General features: G+C 32.5%; 1 protein-coding gene across 10 annotated transcripts in view; it reads right to left on the bottom strand.

Moving 5' to 3' along the window:
- Epha5 (EPH receptor A5) overlaps nt 1-14,786 on the bottom strand; it is a 339,772-nt gene that overhangs the window by 19,007 nt on the left and 305,979 nt on the right. For all 10 annotated transcript variants that reach the window (XM_015482150.2, XM_048784581.1, XM_048784579.1 and 7 more), the window contains 3 exons: nt 12,952-13,013; nt 11,526-11,735; nt 8,739-8,888 (listed from right to left, as the gene is read on the bottom strand). In XM_015482150.2, the coding sequence (XP_015337636.1) occupies nt 8,739-8,888; nt 11,526-11,735; nt 12,952-13,013 (422 nt within the window). The remainder of the gene's footprint in view (nt 1-8,738; nt 8,889-11,525; nt 11,736-12,951; nt 13,014-14,786) is intronic.

Here is a 14,786-nt window from a genome sequence, read left to right on the forward strand (position 1 = left end):
ACCCAGATGGCAATTTACAGGAATCTGGCTAGAGCACAGGAGACATTGGGCCGATAATATAAATGTGAGGGTCATCAGCACTTGGTCACAGCTTGAATTTGGTGTAGTTTACATCTCCCTAGGAAAAGCTTCCTAAGAAGTACCAATAGTTAAGTGCAAACTGAGAAATAAAAAGTACTTTGAAAATAAATATTCACAGAAATAGATGGATAAATACAGACAAATGACCAAAAGAAACTACTTACCACCTTAGTTAACTTACTTAACTCAAAAACAATATAATCAATTAAAAAGCAAACCACAGAAAAAATTATTTCAACTACTACTATAATATATGTAGTACACTAAAGCTGATACATATTGGGAGATCAAATAATAAAGAAAAGTGAGATACTGATTAAACACTTACTATATATATATATATATATATATATATATATATATATATATATTAAATATATTAGCATATATATACAAAATGCTAAATGAATTTTGAGAAAACATTTATTCTCAATTGTGATAAAATAAATATTAAAAGAATAAAATGGCCATTTGCCCTCACATATTAATGGAAGTTCACTTATTCATTAGTTTGCTTATTATAAGACTCCCCATTGCAGATAGAATAGTTATTCTCTTTAATAGCATATATGTACCAATATAATAAGTCTTATTACAGTTTTGATTATAAAATATTTTTTCTTCACTGAAAATTTATTTAAAATATAATTTTTTCATATTATGGTATTTTCCCAAAGCTACTATTAATTACTTTTCTTTAGCTCTACTAGGGCACAGTAGCACATACCTATAATCCCAACTACTGGGAAACTATATGCAGGAGGATTGCAAATTTAAGAACGCCTTGGCAAATTACCAAATTCCCCTATTAAAATAAAAAAGAAAATTGTCTTTCCTCTCTGGAGCAACTAGTCTTTATATGTGACTCAAAATGAATTAATCAAATTAAATTCATTAGTTTTAAAATAACTTAGTAAGTTCTATGGTTTAAATAAAGATCATCTGCCGAATAGAAAATATTAAAAGGTGGTGAATCCTTAAGAGGTTGGACCTAGTGGAAGATGATTATTTCATGATGGCTTGACCTTTAAAAGTGATTAACACAGTCCCAACACGACTGGGTTAGTTTTCTCTAGAGAAGATTGTTAAAAAGCAAAGCCATTCCTTGTGCTTGGCTTCCTCTGCGTGTAAGCATTTCTCTTTCCTCTACTGTGTTGCACCTGGGGCCCATCACCAGAGGACTTGGCACCATATTGTTTGGATATTTTAGCCTCTAGAATCTTGGGCTATATAAATATCTTTCCTTTACATGCTAACCACTTAGGTATTCTGGACATTTTAGGTATAAAATGGACATAAATTATATGATTTGTGAAGTTATTTCCAAAATCTATTACTTAATCAATTCTGTTTTCAGGTAAATTTAGTTTTAGAAATATAAATATCCTGTCTCCAAGTTAACTTAGAACTTGACCTCAGTATATATATAAATATAAATTTAAATTTAAATTAACCTTCAGAACTGATTTTTAAAATAAATTTAGAACTATAACTTAAAATCTTATATTAAAAATTTCTTAATATTTTTTTTCATTTTATTTTTGTTTTATTGTTTTGGAGAGAAATTAAAGACATCAGTATTCTGGTAGTTTGTGAAATGTTGAAAATCTACTAATGTATAATTTTTAGGCTATTTATTTTAACATACAATTTATAGTATGTAGCCAAACGAATCATAACCTCAGTGATTACTATCATCTTTGCTAATATATGTTGTTGAGATCAACAAAGAAAAGAAGGGAAAAAGAAAAAGGCAACTATAATTTTTAATCAAGTTCAGATGTACTATATCTGCAATACTAATATCAACTGCAAATTTTCTTGACACTAAAATGTAAAGAAATTGTCTGAATACAGTTTAAAGAAGGCTGTGTCTTCTTTCAAACCTCAAATCCTAACACTGAGCGACCAACATGGCAATATTATTTTGGTGGCAAGTTGACTATGTTGGATTCCTTCAATCATGTTAACATTAATGGGTTCATCTTCTCAGTTATATTTTTCCCAGAATATGATGTTTGCTTGCTTATTACACCAATAGAGCTTCAGCCATCACTGGGAGCTCTGGAAGTCTTGATCCACAAACATGATATTCAATACAGCTTATCACTCAACCAGACTATTCTGTTCACAGTCTTGGATGTGTGAGAGTATCATACACTTCATGATGTGCTGGTAAATATTTAACAGCTGACTCTCATTGGAGATACATTTGTAATATTTACACATTTATGTGGTATACACATCTTTTCCATGCCAACAAAAGCTACCAATACAATCTTATCCAGTTAGAAATGTTCTAAAATGTTATTATCTCGTACAGGTTGATTCCAGTATACCACTACATAAAGGTCATCATCCAGAAATAATGAGAACTGCAGAGGGCTGGAATGATCTTTTAAGGCACAGCTAAAGTTGGAGCCAAGCTCTAAAATGTGTGTAGTCATTCTTTACTTTGCAATAATGTGTTAAATCTATGTTGTACTCTATTCCCCTTTTTAAGAAAAATTCCACTGAGCTAATAGTTATGGATTACTTTTGTGGATTACTAGAGAGGAAGAGTCACCATGATGGTAAGGGTAATTGCTACTGAGCAGCAGAAGGCAATGAGATAGGTAGATATGTGTGAAACCACCAAGAATTAAGGTATTTATTCAAATCACCAAGCAGGACAAAACCATCATCTCCCAGTTTTATGGGTGAGAAAAATTTGGAATGGATAGTGGAGAAGAGAGGACAAGGACCACATGAGGTGTTGAGATCAAAAGAAGCTACTTTTCTTCATCCAGTAACCTGCATCTGCTGAATTCTCAGGGAGAGAAGCCAACATGATAATAGAATCTGTTCCTGTGCACAGAAGTAGGTCTATACTGAAAAAGGTCAAGAATTATAGCAACCATAAAAACTGTCTCGCAGATCTTCACCTGCAGGGATGATAATTAACCAAAACCAGCAGCTGCTATGTTGCCAAATCCTTTCATCATGGGGGCAACAAAGCCATGCTTTCCACAAGTTACCCAGAGTCAATTATTGAGCATGGCAAAGATAGTAAGAAAGGCTCAGTCCTATGAAGTATGGAAATTCCTATGAAAGACAATGTTGGCTTGAGGATCTCTGGAATTTCTCTCCTCTCAGTACAATTCTGTCTCAGATGGTTATAGCCAATCATCCTTCCTTCAACCTGTAATGTACATGGGGAAAGAACTGTGTGTTCCATCCTTCCCTTTATCCTTTCATGAGTTTTCTTTCAAAGATTTCCTCTTAATATCCTCATGTACATCTAATTCCCTCCTGGGATAGGCTGCTTAAAGGAATTAAAAATATCTTGTAAATTATATCATAGGCACAATGATTTAGACTGTACATGTACTATCCATATTCATCTCAACTATAGATCTTCAAGATAAGAATTGTTTTACACACATTACACGAAACATCAAAGGTTCCAGAAGTTTAATTTAAATATTTCCCATTGTTCATGTAGTTATTAGAAATAGTTAACCACTTCCAAGAAAGTAATCTGAGAACAGTATAAACATTACACCATAAAATCATATCTGTTTTTTCATAACATATAATACAAAGAAATTATATATGTTTGTGTGTATGTGTATACATATATTATCTATCTATCTATCTATCTATCCATCCATCCATCCACAATCAAAATGAGTCATTTTGGGAGAAAATGTATTCTAGATTACAGGAGACATGAAAATGTAGGTTTGATCCCTGAATGGCAGAAAGATTGTAGGGAGATTTGAGTGTCAAATGTGCATTTCAGAACTAAGTTCCATCTAGGGCTTCAGCATCAATACTGCTGGGTATTTGCTAAAAATCTTACATATAAAAGAGCTGTTATTTGAGACACAAAGCTCCTCAGAAATGACTAGAGTATATTTCTGGAAATAATTTTCGATAATTCAGAAACAGTTTCAAGTATATCAGTTTTGTTTTAGGATATCTTGACTCTTTTTAACAAAAGTTAACAAAAATATACTTTTTCTTAGTATATCAATTTTAAATCAGTAGAATTCCAGAAATTAAAGAGATCTTAAACATCTTCTGTTCAAGTCCTTTCACCTTTTAATCAATGAAACTGACCAATAGTTGTAGAATCCAAGATGAAAGGAGTTAAATTGAAGATTTTTGTTTGTTTGTTTGACAAGATCTTTCAGATAAAGCATTGGTATTTTTTATGTATCATTTTTTGAAAAGGGGTTAGAACTATCAGGAGGATACCAGTTTCCAAAATATTTACAGCTAAAGACAGTACTATACTTAGAAGACCAATATTATCAAGGAAAATCAATATTCTTTGGTCCATCATTCTCATAGAAAAAAATGATACTGAGGCTAAGAAGTAGAAAAATTTGCTTGCTGTCAAATCTTTAGTAAATTACATAATGTGGATAGAAAATAAATTCACATATTTCTAATTTAATTATAATATGCTGTCTATTTTACCACAAACTATTCCAGTAATTTAATAAGTATATGTGATATATCTGTAATAAACAAGATATTTCTTAAATTTCTATACCATATGTATATGTATACACACATATATGGCACTGTAGGAACATATTTAGATCTTTCATATGTATACATGTATGTTTTCTGATTTGACATATATATACACACATAGAAAATCATACATCATGCAAAGTATTTAAGTCGATTTATAACTTTTGGAGTCAAATATTCTCAATACCTTATAAGTAAAATCTATACCAACCAAAGTTGTAAGAAAAATGCTGGATTAAAATTTGTAGGAAAATGAAAATACAGAAAACTAATTTCCTTTAAAAATGAAAAAAATAATTTAAACAGGAAGACTGAAAAATGATTACTTAAATAAGTTAGAGAATATTTGGAATTTATTTTTAGTTGAATTTATGGATTGATACATTCCTCAATAAATACAAATGAAAGACACTGTCTCTAAATGCAAAAATGCACTGCAATAAAATATTTAACTTGGTTTTTATTTCTGAATCTGAAAAAAAAAACTGACCTTTAGGTTGTTTGATATTAATAAATAGGCTTATACTGCCTACGGGAAGTTAACTTAGCTTCCTGAGATTGAATCAGAGTTCATGGTCTGGTATTTACCTAAAATCATCCTAGTCATTAAAGTTTTTTTTTTTTTTTTTTGGGGGGGGGTTACAGTTTTTCTCTGCAATGGTAGCAGCAATCCTAAATCAAAAGCAACCTACTGCTGTGTTTTGTTCCCCTGGCAGAGAGGAAGGTCTCCCCTGTGAGATTTAGATTATACTGTATGACTTGGTAATGTAAATTTTCATGGTGGCAAAGCACTTTTTAGATCAGATAGTATTTACAATGTATACATCATGGGATATATCATTTGAAACTGTTAGATCAGTACTTCAACTTTGCTCTTTGAGAATTTTTCCCAAGAAAAATAGTCAGTAATCATGATTTTCAAATACAGTTGATCCCTCATGTTTCTTGGATATAAATTTGGATAGAACTTGGGGCATGTCACACTTAGTATTGTATCTAGAAATCAAGTGCTACAGATGACTATGAGTTTGCTGAGAAAATAGCAAGCCATTTACTACATTTTATATTAAACAAAACTATTTTAGAATGACCTATATTTATAGGATCATCTTTTGAAAATTTCATCTAATTCTTGGAAAACTTGGTCAAAACTAAAATATTAGTTTTTATTCTTATAATTTCCTAAAAATCTTACAACACCATTCCCTCTCATTTTTCTGAATACGTTGAAATTATGTTATATTAAAAAGTATCAAGGCACTCAAATGGTTGAATCAGGGGAAAAAATTAAAAAGGAACAATAAAAGCCAAAGAAATGTATTTAAGAGAGTGGATTCGATGATAACTACATGTCAACAATGCTATTGAGCATTAAATAAATGAACTTTGAAAAATGGACATAGGATAGAAAAACTGAGAATTATTACACAAGATATAGATTCCAACAGGTAACCTATGAAATGAAGGGAGGTGTGAAGGATTTAAGACAAATTCCTCATCACCCTACACAATCTCCCTGTTCCTATGTCCTTCTCCATGCATCTATAATGCTCCACAATGAGCAGTGTCATTGACCCAGCACTCTGTTCATGGGAATGGCCAAGGGGATTTTAAAAGACACATTACTAGCTGAAGTGCAATTGAACTCCTTCTTGTACTTTGGCCATTTGGCAAATGAGGGTCTATGTGCTGGTCTCACAAGGAAGATGAGAGAGCTGGAGGATAGTGAAAGTATATGACTACCTATCAACTAGCAGTAAAAAAGCATAAGGAAACTTGGACAATACCAGCAAAAGCATGAAAGAATATTCACCAAACAACATAATCTACTTTTATCTATAATTTTATCTGTGACTGACATAACTATATTAGACATAATTGCCAAAAATGGGGATGATCTACTGCATGGTTGATTCTGAGTGGCAGAATCAGAACTCAAAGCATTTCAAGTGTGAGTAGGAATTAACTAGGGAAATAAGGGATAAATGTTTCCTTTGAGTGAAATAGACACATGGGTGGGACCACCATATGAAGGCTTTCTGGCTGAACAAAAACGAAAAACTTCCATAAAAATTAAAGGCAACAATAGTATTGAAATGAGACTTGGTGGTTAGATTTTTGTTTTTAATTCAGTACTAGGTTGAAATTTCTAGTATAACTTTTATTATTTTTTGTGACCTTTCGAAAGTTGTTTAACTTCTCTAAACTTTAAGGGGCATTATAAGTATAAATATAAATAAATATAATGATAACAAAATAATAATTTTGACCACAGTCCTGTCCCTTAAATCATAACACTGATATGTCCTCTCAGATGTAGAGAAACACAACTAAGCACTGCCCTTCCCAAGCCAAGTGAATGGGTCACAAAGGAAAATAGCTATACCATCCTAGTTGAAGTGGAGATTAGCTCTCTTGCTATATGTTTGCTGAAAGTCAGAAATATATCAACCTGATTTATTGCTGCTACCAGAGAAGAATGCTATGAAATAATTTTTGGGAAAATGGGTGTATGACCTAGACATCTCACCTGGGGAATTTTGGAGAAGGCAAAATGGTTGGAATAGTCTGTGATACCAATACCCAAAGAAGGACCATAAGGAAAGCATCCAACTGAATATGTATATATGTGAAAGTATGTCCCTTGCTAGTAGCTAATATGTGATTGGTGCAATAAGACAATATGAGGTGTGGAACTGGGAGCAAGCACAAAGAGATCTAGGAAGTGGGTTGGAGCACACACTCCTCTTCTAGGGGCTAGCAGGGGCCTCCAATCAAGAGTCCTGGAAAAGCTCAGACAAGTAGCTCACTTGAGATCTCATGACTTAATGTTTTCTCCACAAGAAGCCTCAATAGCCCCAACGTATGATATAATTTTGTCCCTTCTTTCCTACCTCTCCACTCAGACCAATCCTGAAGAATCCAGCTATAGTCTTTGGAAACAAAGAAACAAAGGAACAAAGATTTGATCATTCATCCCCACTTTACATAACTTGGTCAGGCTGGCCCTGGAACTGTGGGAAACACTTTGAAATGAATATGAGATTGACTTTAATTTAGACAGTAGTTGAATTTTTATTTTGAAAAGTGAAAGATAATTACTGGCAAGACACTTTTATTTCAATAAAATTCAGTAGGAGAGCTACATTATCTTCTCTCGGTTCCTGAGGGCATACATGGGAAAGGGAGATGTTACAGAGTATGAATGAAAGAAATATTTGGAAGAAAAATATGAATGTTTCAAATATTGGGTTGAGATAGTTCAATATCCAGGTTTTAGAAAGACACAATCAACGATTTGTTGATAAAGCACATAAGACAATGTATGACACATAGTAAGGGCTTGATCTATTCTAGCTAACTGCCTGTAAAACTATTGTTATAGAGAAACATGTCAATTATCAGGGAAAAATATCAATTTTCAATATGATCCAAAATGAAAATGAATATTTTGAACAGTAACAATAGAAAAATTTAAAAGCAAAGAGCAAGGAGTTATGTTCCTGGCATCATATCATAAACATTCTGAAATGAATAGAAGATTCTTTCATGGTTTCTTTACTATTAGGATTCTGTTATTATATGCATGGATAGTTATTCCATTGTAGGGAAAGAATCTGTTTTTTTTTTCATCAAATTAAATACATAATACAAGTCTTTTTACATTTTGTAATGTAAAGAAATTTAGACCATTTCTTTTTATCCTCTAAGAACATTCACTATTAAATCTATATCATTCATACTTTTGATTTAGATTATTAGCCTCCTTTATCAAATGCAAATCATAAAAATTTGCTTGTCAGTATTCATTTGTTGATGGCTCTTTCTTCATCTTTGAGAATGATTTTGACATAATCTGAAAGACACATCACTATAACACAGCTAAGACAATCTGGCAACACAGTGAGTTTTATATAACTGTAACTTATGTTCCTTTGTAATAACATATTTTCAGCTTCTGCATAAAGACTATTTCAACAACAACAAAATAGATCACAGGGTAAGCAAAAAATTTCATATATTTCAAGCAACTGTCATATCCAGAAATGAAAAACAATGTAAGTGTCCGGACTCAGAGAACAAAGCATTTCATTCTCAATTTGAGTGAGAAAGACTAGTTCCATACTCACATCCTGATTGGTCATCTCCCAGTAGGGTCTCTCTCCATAAGAGACAACTTCCCACATTACGATTCCATAACTCCAGACATCACTGGCGGAGGTGAACTTTCGGAAAGCTATTGCTTCTGGGGCAGTCCATCTGATTGGAATTTTGCCTCCCTAAGTTTAAAAAAAGAATTTTTAAAATCCTCACATACCTCAAATGTGTCTAGGGATATTGCTGCCTCACTGAAAAGATCTAGAAAGAGATGTAGCATTTTTAAGTGAATCTGTTTGACAGCACGCAGTCTCTTTTTCCATCTCCCAGTCCATAAGCATTTGTAGACTAACTACTAATTGGCTGTCCGGAAGGTTTCTAGTTTAAATTCTGTTTGACTCCTAGAACACACACAGGACCCACATCTCAATTACAGTCCTCAGGATGGCAGCTCTAAGTAGGGAAAAGCAGGCAGTCAAGCAAATCAATAAGGTACACTCTCAGGACTTCTAAGGTAGAGCAGTGGACTCAAATTCTCTGCATGCTTTTTTTTTTTTTAAAAAATACACAAATTTAGAGTATAATGTCTAGGCTGCCAAATGCAACCCTGAGAAGTTTAATAAGAGAAGGTGGAAAATTCCATGTGTTAAAAACTTAGGTTATACTTTACTTCAACATCATTTTATGTTTTTTAGACTTGAAATATTTCCCTTCTTTTTTTGATGACACATTTGTATATTTTATTGGTTAACTATCTAACCACAGAAATGGGTATCTTGTTTAATTACCAAATTAAAAAAATTGTTAAACTTAGAATATTGGGGAAAATCTCACCACAATAAGAATTTGGGGTTTTAGATAGTAGAAAAAAATAATTTTATATCCTGCCTCCTTCATCATGATTTTTTTTTCTCCTCAAAAGCAGGCAAACCTATATAACCATAGATTATATAGTTAATATATAATTAAATGTGTATATATTTATAGAGTATATATTTATATATATATACACATACATATAATTTATCTAACCATTATATATAAACTCTAGATATTTATATGCAAACTCTATATAATATGTAATAATCTTGCTCTTTCTTTACCTATCCATTTTAAAAAAACTTACTTTAAACTTCTTGTTAATTAAGAATAAAGGCAAGCTCATATCATGAAACCTGTCTACTCATAGAGATGTGATATTCTACACTATGTGATTAAAGTGACTCTTAGAATTGAAATATGTTATTATGTTGTATTTCAGCCCATAATTTTTCTTCTGATCCTCTTACCATGATAGAAGTCAGCATATTTTCCAACAGTCCCTTATCTAATCATCTCTCAGTATATAGATTTTCCATAAAATGCTACCACACTCCATTTCAGAAGAGTGTCTTAAGAATTTCACGATTTCTGTCTCTCACTCCCAACTCTGCAGCATAACATACTGACACAGACCTTGAAAAATCTACTTTTTGCACTTAACTAACACAACAATCACACTGGCAGTAGACTTTTCTATAACCTCAATCTTGCTCAGGTCAAGTTTATTAAGTGTAACTATAATCCCAGGAGGATTCTTAATTGAAGCTTCATTTAATGCAAATAGTGACAATGCTACTTAGGTCTAGAAGAGCAGGGATAACTCATCAATTAATTTATTGATTTATTAAGCTGAACTTTGGAAACCTTCATTTGCTTAGATAAATTACTCTTGCCCTTCAGCACAGTACAAATCCCCAAATAACCATAAGTCACAATACAACAATATAAAAATAAAACAAAACAACCCTATAATGTATTAAAGAACTTATATTTAGACTATAGTTATAAATTTATGATGTTTAAGAACATATGTAGCACCTTTAAATGGATTTTAGAATGAGAGATGGCAAAATTGTTACTCTACATTCAAACAAAAGCTAACCAAATTGGACAGTGAAAAGATGTACAATAAATCCCTGTCTTCATAAGGAGTTTAGACATCCAGAATATCTAACTCAATAACACTGAAAATATTTCAAATTACACAAAAATTATTTATTGTAAGTGTTTCAGACTTAATAAATCCAATATCATAGATGACCCAAAAAATTTCTTTGCAGCAATGTCAACAGTTTTACATAGGAAAAATTGTCAACCATATGCTGTATCAGTTCACAAAGCAACTACTTTTGCTCCTGAAAAGAGTGGTGAATTTTGCTAAGTATGAAAATATGTGTTGGTGCCCAATTTCCTATAGATGAAAGCTTGCCATGAGTATGTAAGAAAAGTAGTGAGGCACTGCAATAACTCCAGTAACTCAAAACTTCTCGGAAGAATAACTTTTTTCCCCAATGACATAAATTCTGAAAAGGTAAGGTCCAGATATTTCTGTATTTATTTTGCAATTGAGGACACTCTGTGATGCTATACATGTTTACATCATCATTATGTGTGTATACATATATACTTTCTTTTACCGTTTCTTTTAATATAGGAGATTCTACCTTTAACTGCCTTGGATTTAAACATTTATATGATTTTATGTTGTTACACCCATTCTTAATTCAGATGTTCTATTTTAGTATAGTCAGAAAAAAGTAAATAATTAAGATTCAGAAGGTGAATGTTTTCCTTACCAGTATTTAATATTTGAATTTGGTGATATATAAAAAGAGAAATGAGCTTTCGATTCTCTCGCCCTCTCTCTCTTTTTCTCTTTCTCTCATGATATCTCTGACTTTGTTAGAGGAATGCCCTTTTTGCTATTTCCTTTAAAATCTTTAAAAATTAAATATCTCTAGTCTAGTGTGTCAGAAATGCATTCTGTTAGATCTTACCCTTGTGGTATAGGCTGCCTCAGGATCATCTTCCAGTACCCTGGAAAGTCCAAAGTCAGACACTTTGCACACAAGGTTACTGTTGATTAAGATGTTTCTAGCAGCAAGGTCTCTGTGCACGTAGCCCATGTCAGAAAGGTACTTCATTCCTGCAGCGATGCCTCTCAGCATGCCAACAAGCTGAATCACAGTGAACTGCCCGTCGTTTTTCTATAAAGACAGTGTAGAAATATTAGTGAAGCAATACCCTTCAAAGGAGGAAAAATGAAAGGATCTTCCTTCAATCTTCCAATTAATATTACCATCCATCAAAATGTATATGCAATATCTATCTGAAGGAGAATAGAAAATATTTGGTTAACTTTTAATGTTGATCTGGTCAAAAAAGATAAAGGCTTTGAAAGCACTTGTCAAAATCTAATTTTGTTGACCTTTTCTTAATTGTAATTCCTTTATTAGCAGTTATTCAAGGAGTTTGTTCATTACTCCATTCTAGTACTTGCCTGAGGTAACAACGAATATATTTTAGGCAATTTAAAAGTAACTAACTGTATAGAGATACTGAGGTAAAGATAAAGTGGTCAGAGTAGATAAGGGAGTATCTTAGCAGATAGGGAGAAGGATGACTGCTAACAGAAAATGTTAACAATTTTGGAAATTTGTTGTTTTTGTTAAAGGTACTGAATTTAATGAAGTTGCACAGATTCATAAGGCCTAACTGATGGTGATTTTGAAATAAGAAATAGTGTGACTTACTGCTAGACTATAGGTTTAATCAGACCTAAGTGTGTTTCATTGTCAGACACAAGCATATTTTATTTACTGATAAAAATGAATTGTCAATATTTAAAATTTGGGGAAGTACACATAAAAATATTTTTCCTGAAACCGGATCTGAAGATCTGACAATATCGACTATTCTTTCCTACCACATGACTTTTCTGCTAGTGTAAACAATGACTCAGTGACTGGTCCTCATGTGGGTTATGAACACTTATAGATTCCCACAGATGCCTTCCTTAAGGACTGAAGGGACACTTCAGATATTTCTCCTTGCTCGCCTTGACATTATGCACTTTCAAAAGTTGAGTATTTGTAAAGTTTATTTTTTCCTTTGTTTCTTTTCTTCCCTTCCCTTCATTTCCTATATCCATCCTTTTCTCTTTTTTTAATCCCAGTTTCCTTATTTTTTTTGTTCAAATCAACATATGCCTAAAGAAAACTACAAAGACGTAATTTGGATTTATTTTCTCAAAAGCACATTTTTCAAACCACAGTTAATTCTGGAGTATAGTTATTCTGGCTCCACATATTTCTATCCATTTAAAACCTTTTAACTTTAAGTTTTCTCAGTTTCAACTTCAATGACATGATTGATATATAAATAACACTGTGAATAACTAACTAACTTAGTTCCAAATCTTACCTTTAAAAATGTATCTAAAGAACCATTCTCCATATACTCTGTCACTATCATCACTGGTTTACCTGAAAAAGACAGTGATATGTACTGTGATCAGGAATACTTCACTTTGATTTTGCATTCTTAAGTAGGAAAGTCTATCTGAAGTTTTCCTTAGTGTCCAAATTTTATATGTATAAACACACATTCATTTTAAAAATGTTCCACTTTGAGTCACAAGTGAATGCTTGACAGGATAATAGCTTACTCAGTCAGTTGGGTGAATGAAATAAAGGGTCATAATGTTAGTAACAGATTGACATTTAAGATAAACACACAATTGTGAATATCAAACCTATTTGTGTAGAAAATGAGTTTATTTTAATGTTGGTAATGATATATCAAATAATATCCAGCAAGCACCTTGAACATATTCATCTTTCTAAGAATTATCAAAAAAAGAACCCTCTTATCTTGTCAAACTGCCCTCTTTATGATGCCTTGAATATATGTTGTACTTTTCCGAATTCTATGTTCTTGCAACTCCTTTTTTATAGCTACTTCCCTTTCCCCTCTCCACCACACTTACTATTTCTATCAACCCCAGTGTTTTCATTCTTCACAGTGCTAGTCTTGCTAAGTGAAAATTCCCTTAGAAATCATCATTTCTGATGGAACTGGTTTTCCTTCTTTGGAGTCTGATATAGAAAAGTAGCCTAGAGGTTAGCTATACACTCCAGAGCCATACTACTTGGTTTTTCCTTTAAGAACAATCACTCACAATGATGGTTGATTTTAGGTCTCAACTTGACTCAATTAAGGAATACCTAGCAACCTAGATAAAACATTATTTTTGGAGTGTCTATTAGGGGGTTCCCAGAGAAAATTAGTGCATGAATCTAATCTGTGAAAAGGATCTGCCCTCTGTATGGTATATCCACTGGTCAACAATCCCAAAGAGAACACATGCAAAAGGTAAATTGGTCTTTTCTCAAATAATGGGGCTGGACCTTTTTTCTTCTGCCTTGGAAATCAGAACTTGAGGCTCAACAGCCACTGGACTCCAGGACTTACTGCTAACAGCTCCTCCTTCCCTTGGGTTTCTCAGGCATTCAGCATCAGAGTGGGAGGTATGTCACCTGCTTTCCTGGTTCTAAGGCCTTCTGACTTAAACTGAGTCAAGCTACCAGTTTCTTAGGGTCTTACCTTGTAGACACCCTGTCATGAGCCTCCTCAGTAACTGGAATTGCAAGAACCAATTTTGCTCATAGATCCCCCCTCATATAACTATACACATATGCTATTGATTCTTTTCTCTCTGAACAAATCTAACTAATACACTCATTATCGTGTGATATTGGGAAAACCAATTATCTTCATGCTTCAGTTTTCTCATCTACAAAATGAGAACAAAATGGCATCTACCTCAAAGGGTTGTAGTAAGTATTTACTGAGTCTTATGGTTATCTAGGACATTAGAATAGTTCCTATCTCTAAAAATTTGCTAGATAAGTGGTAATATTGTCATGTTATAAATTTTATCAACTTCATATCTGTGAGTTAATGTCCTTGTTAGATATAAAAAAGGGAGAAGAAATCATATTTTATCCTCTATAAAATTGTGACACTTTGTGCATAATATGTCTGAAATACAAGATGAAAAATACAAAACAAAAAATACTTACTATATGAGGTAATATCTTTAAAAAGGTTGTAAGTTTTAACATTTCACATTAATCTCAGTATATTTTAATATAGACCCCTTTGTTCTATAATAAAAACACACTACATAAAATTTAAGCATTAACTTAAACAATTCAGAGTTAAGGAAAAGAAATTACTTGACAACAAAATTACTA

Source organism: Marmota marmota, unplaced genomic scaffold (genome assembly GCF_001458135.2).
Source record: "Marmota marmota marmota unplaced genomic scaffold, marMar, whole genome shotgun sequence".
Taxonomy (NCBI): Eukaryota; Metazoa; Chordata; class Mammalia; order Rodentia; family Sciuridae; genus Marmota; species Marmota marmota.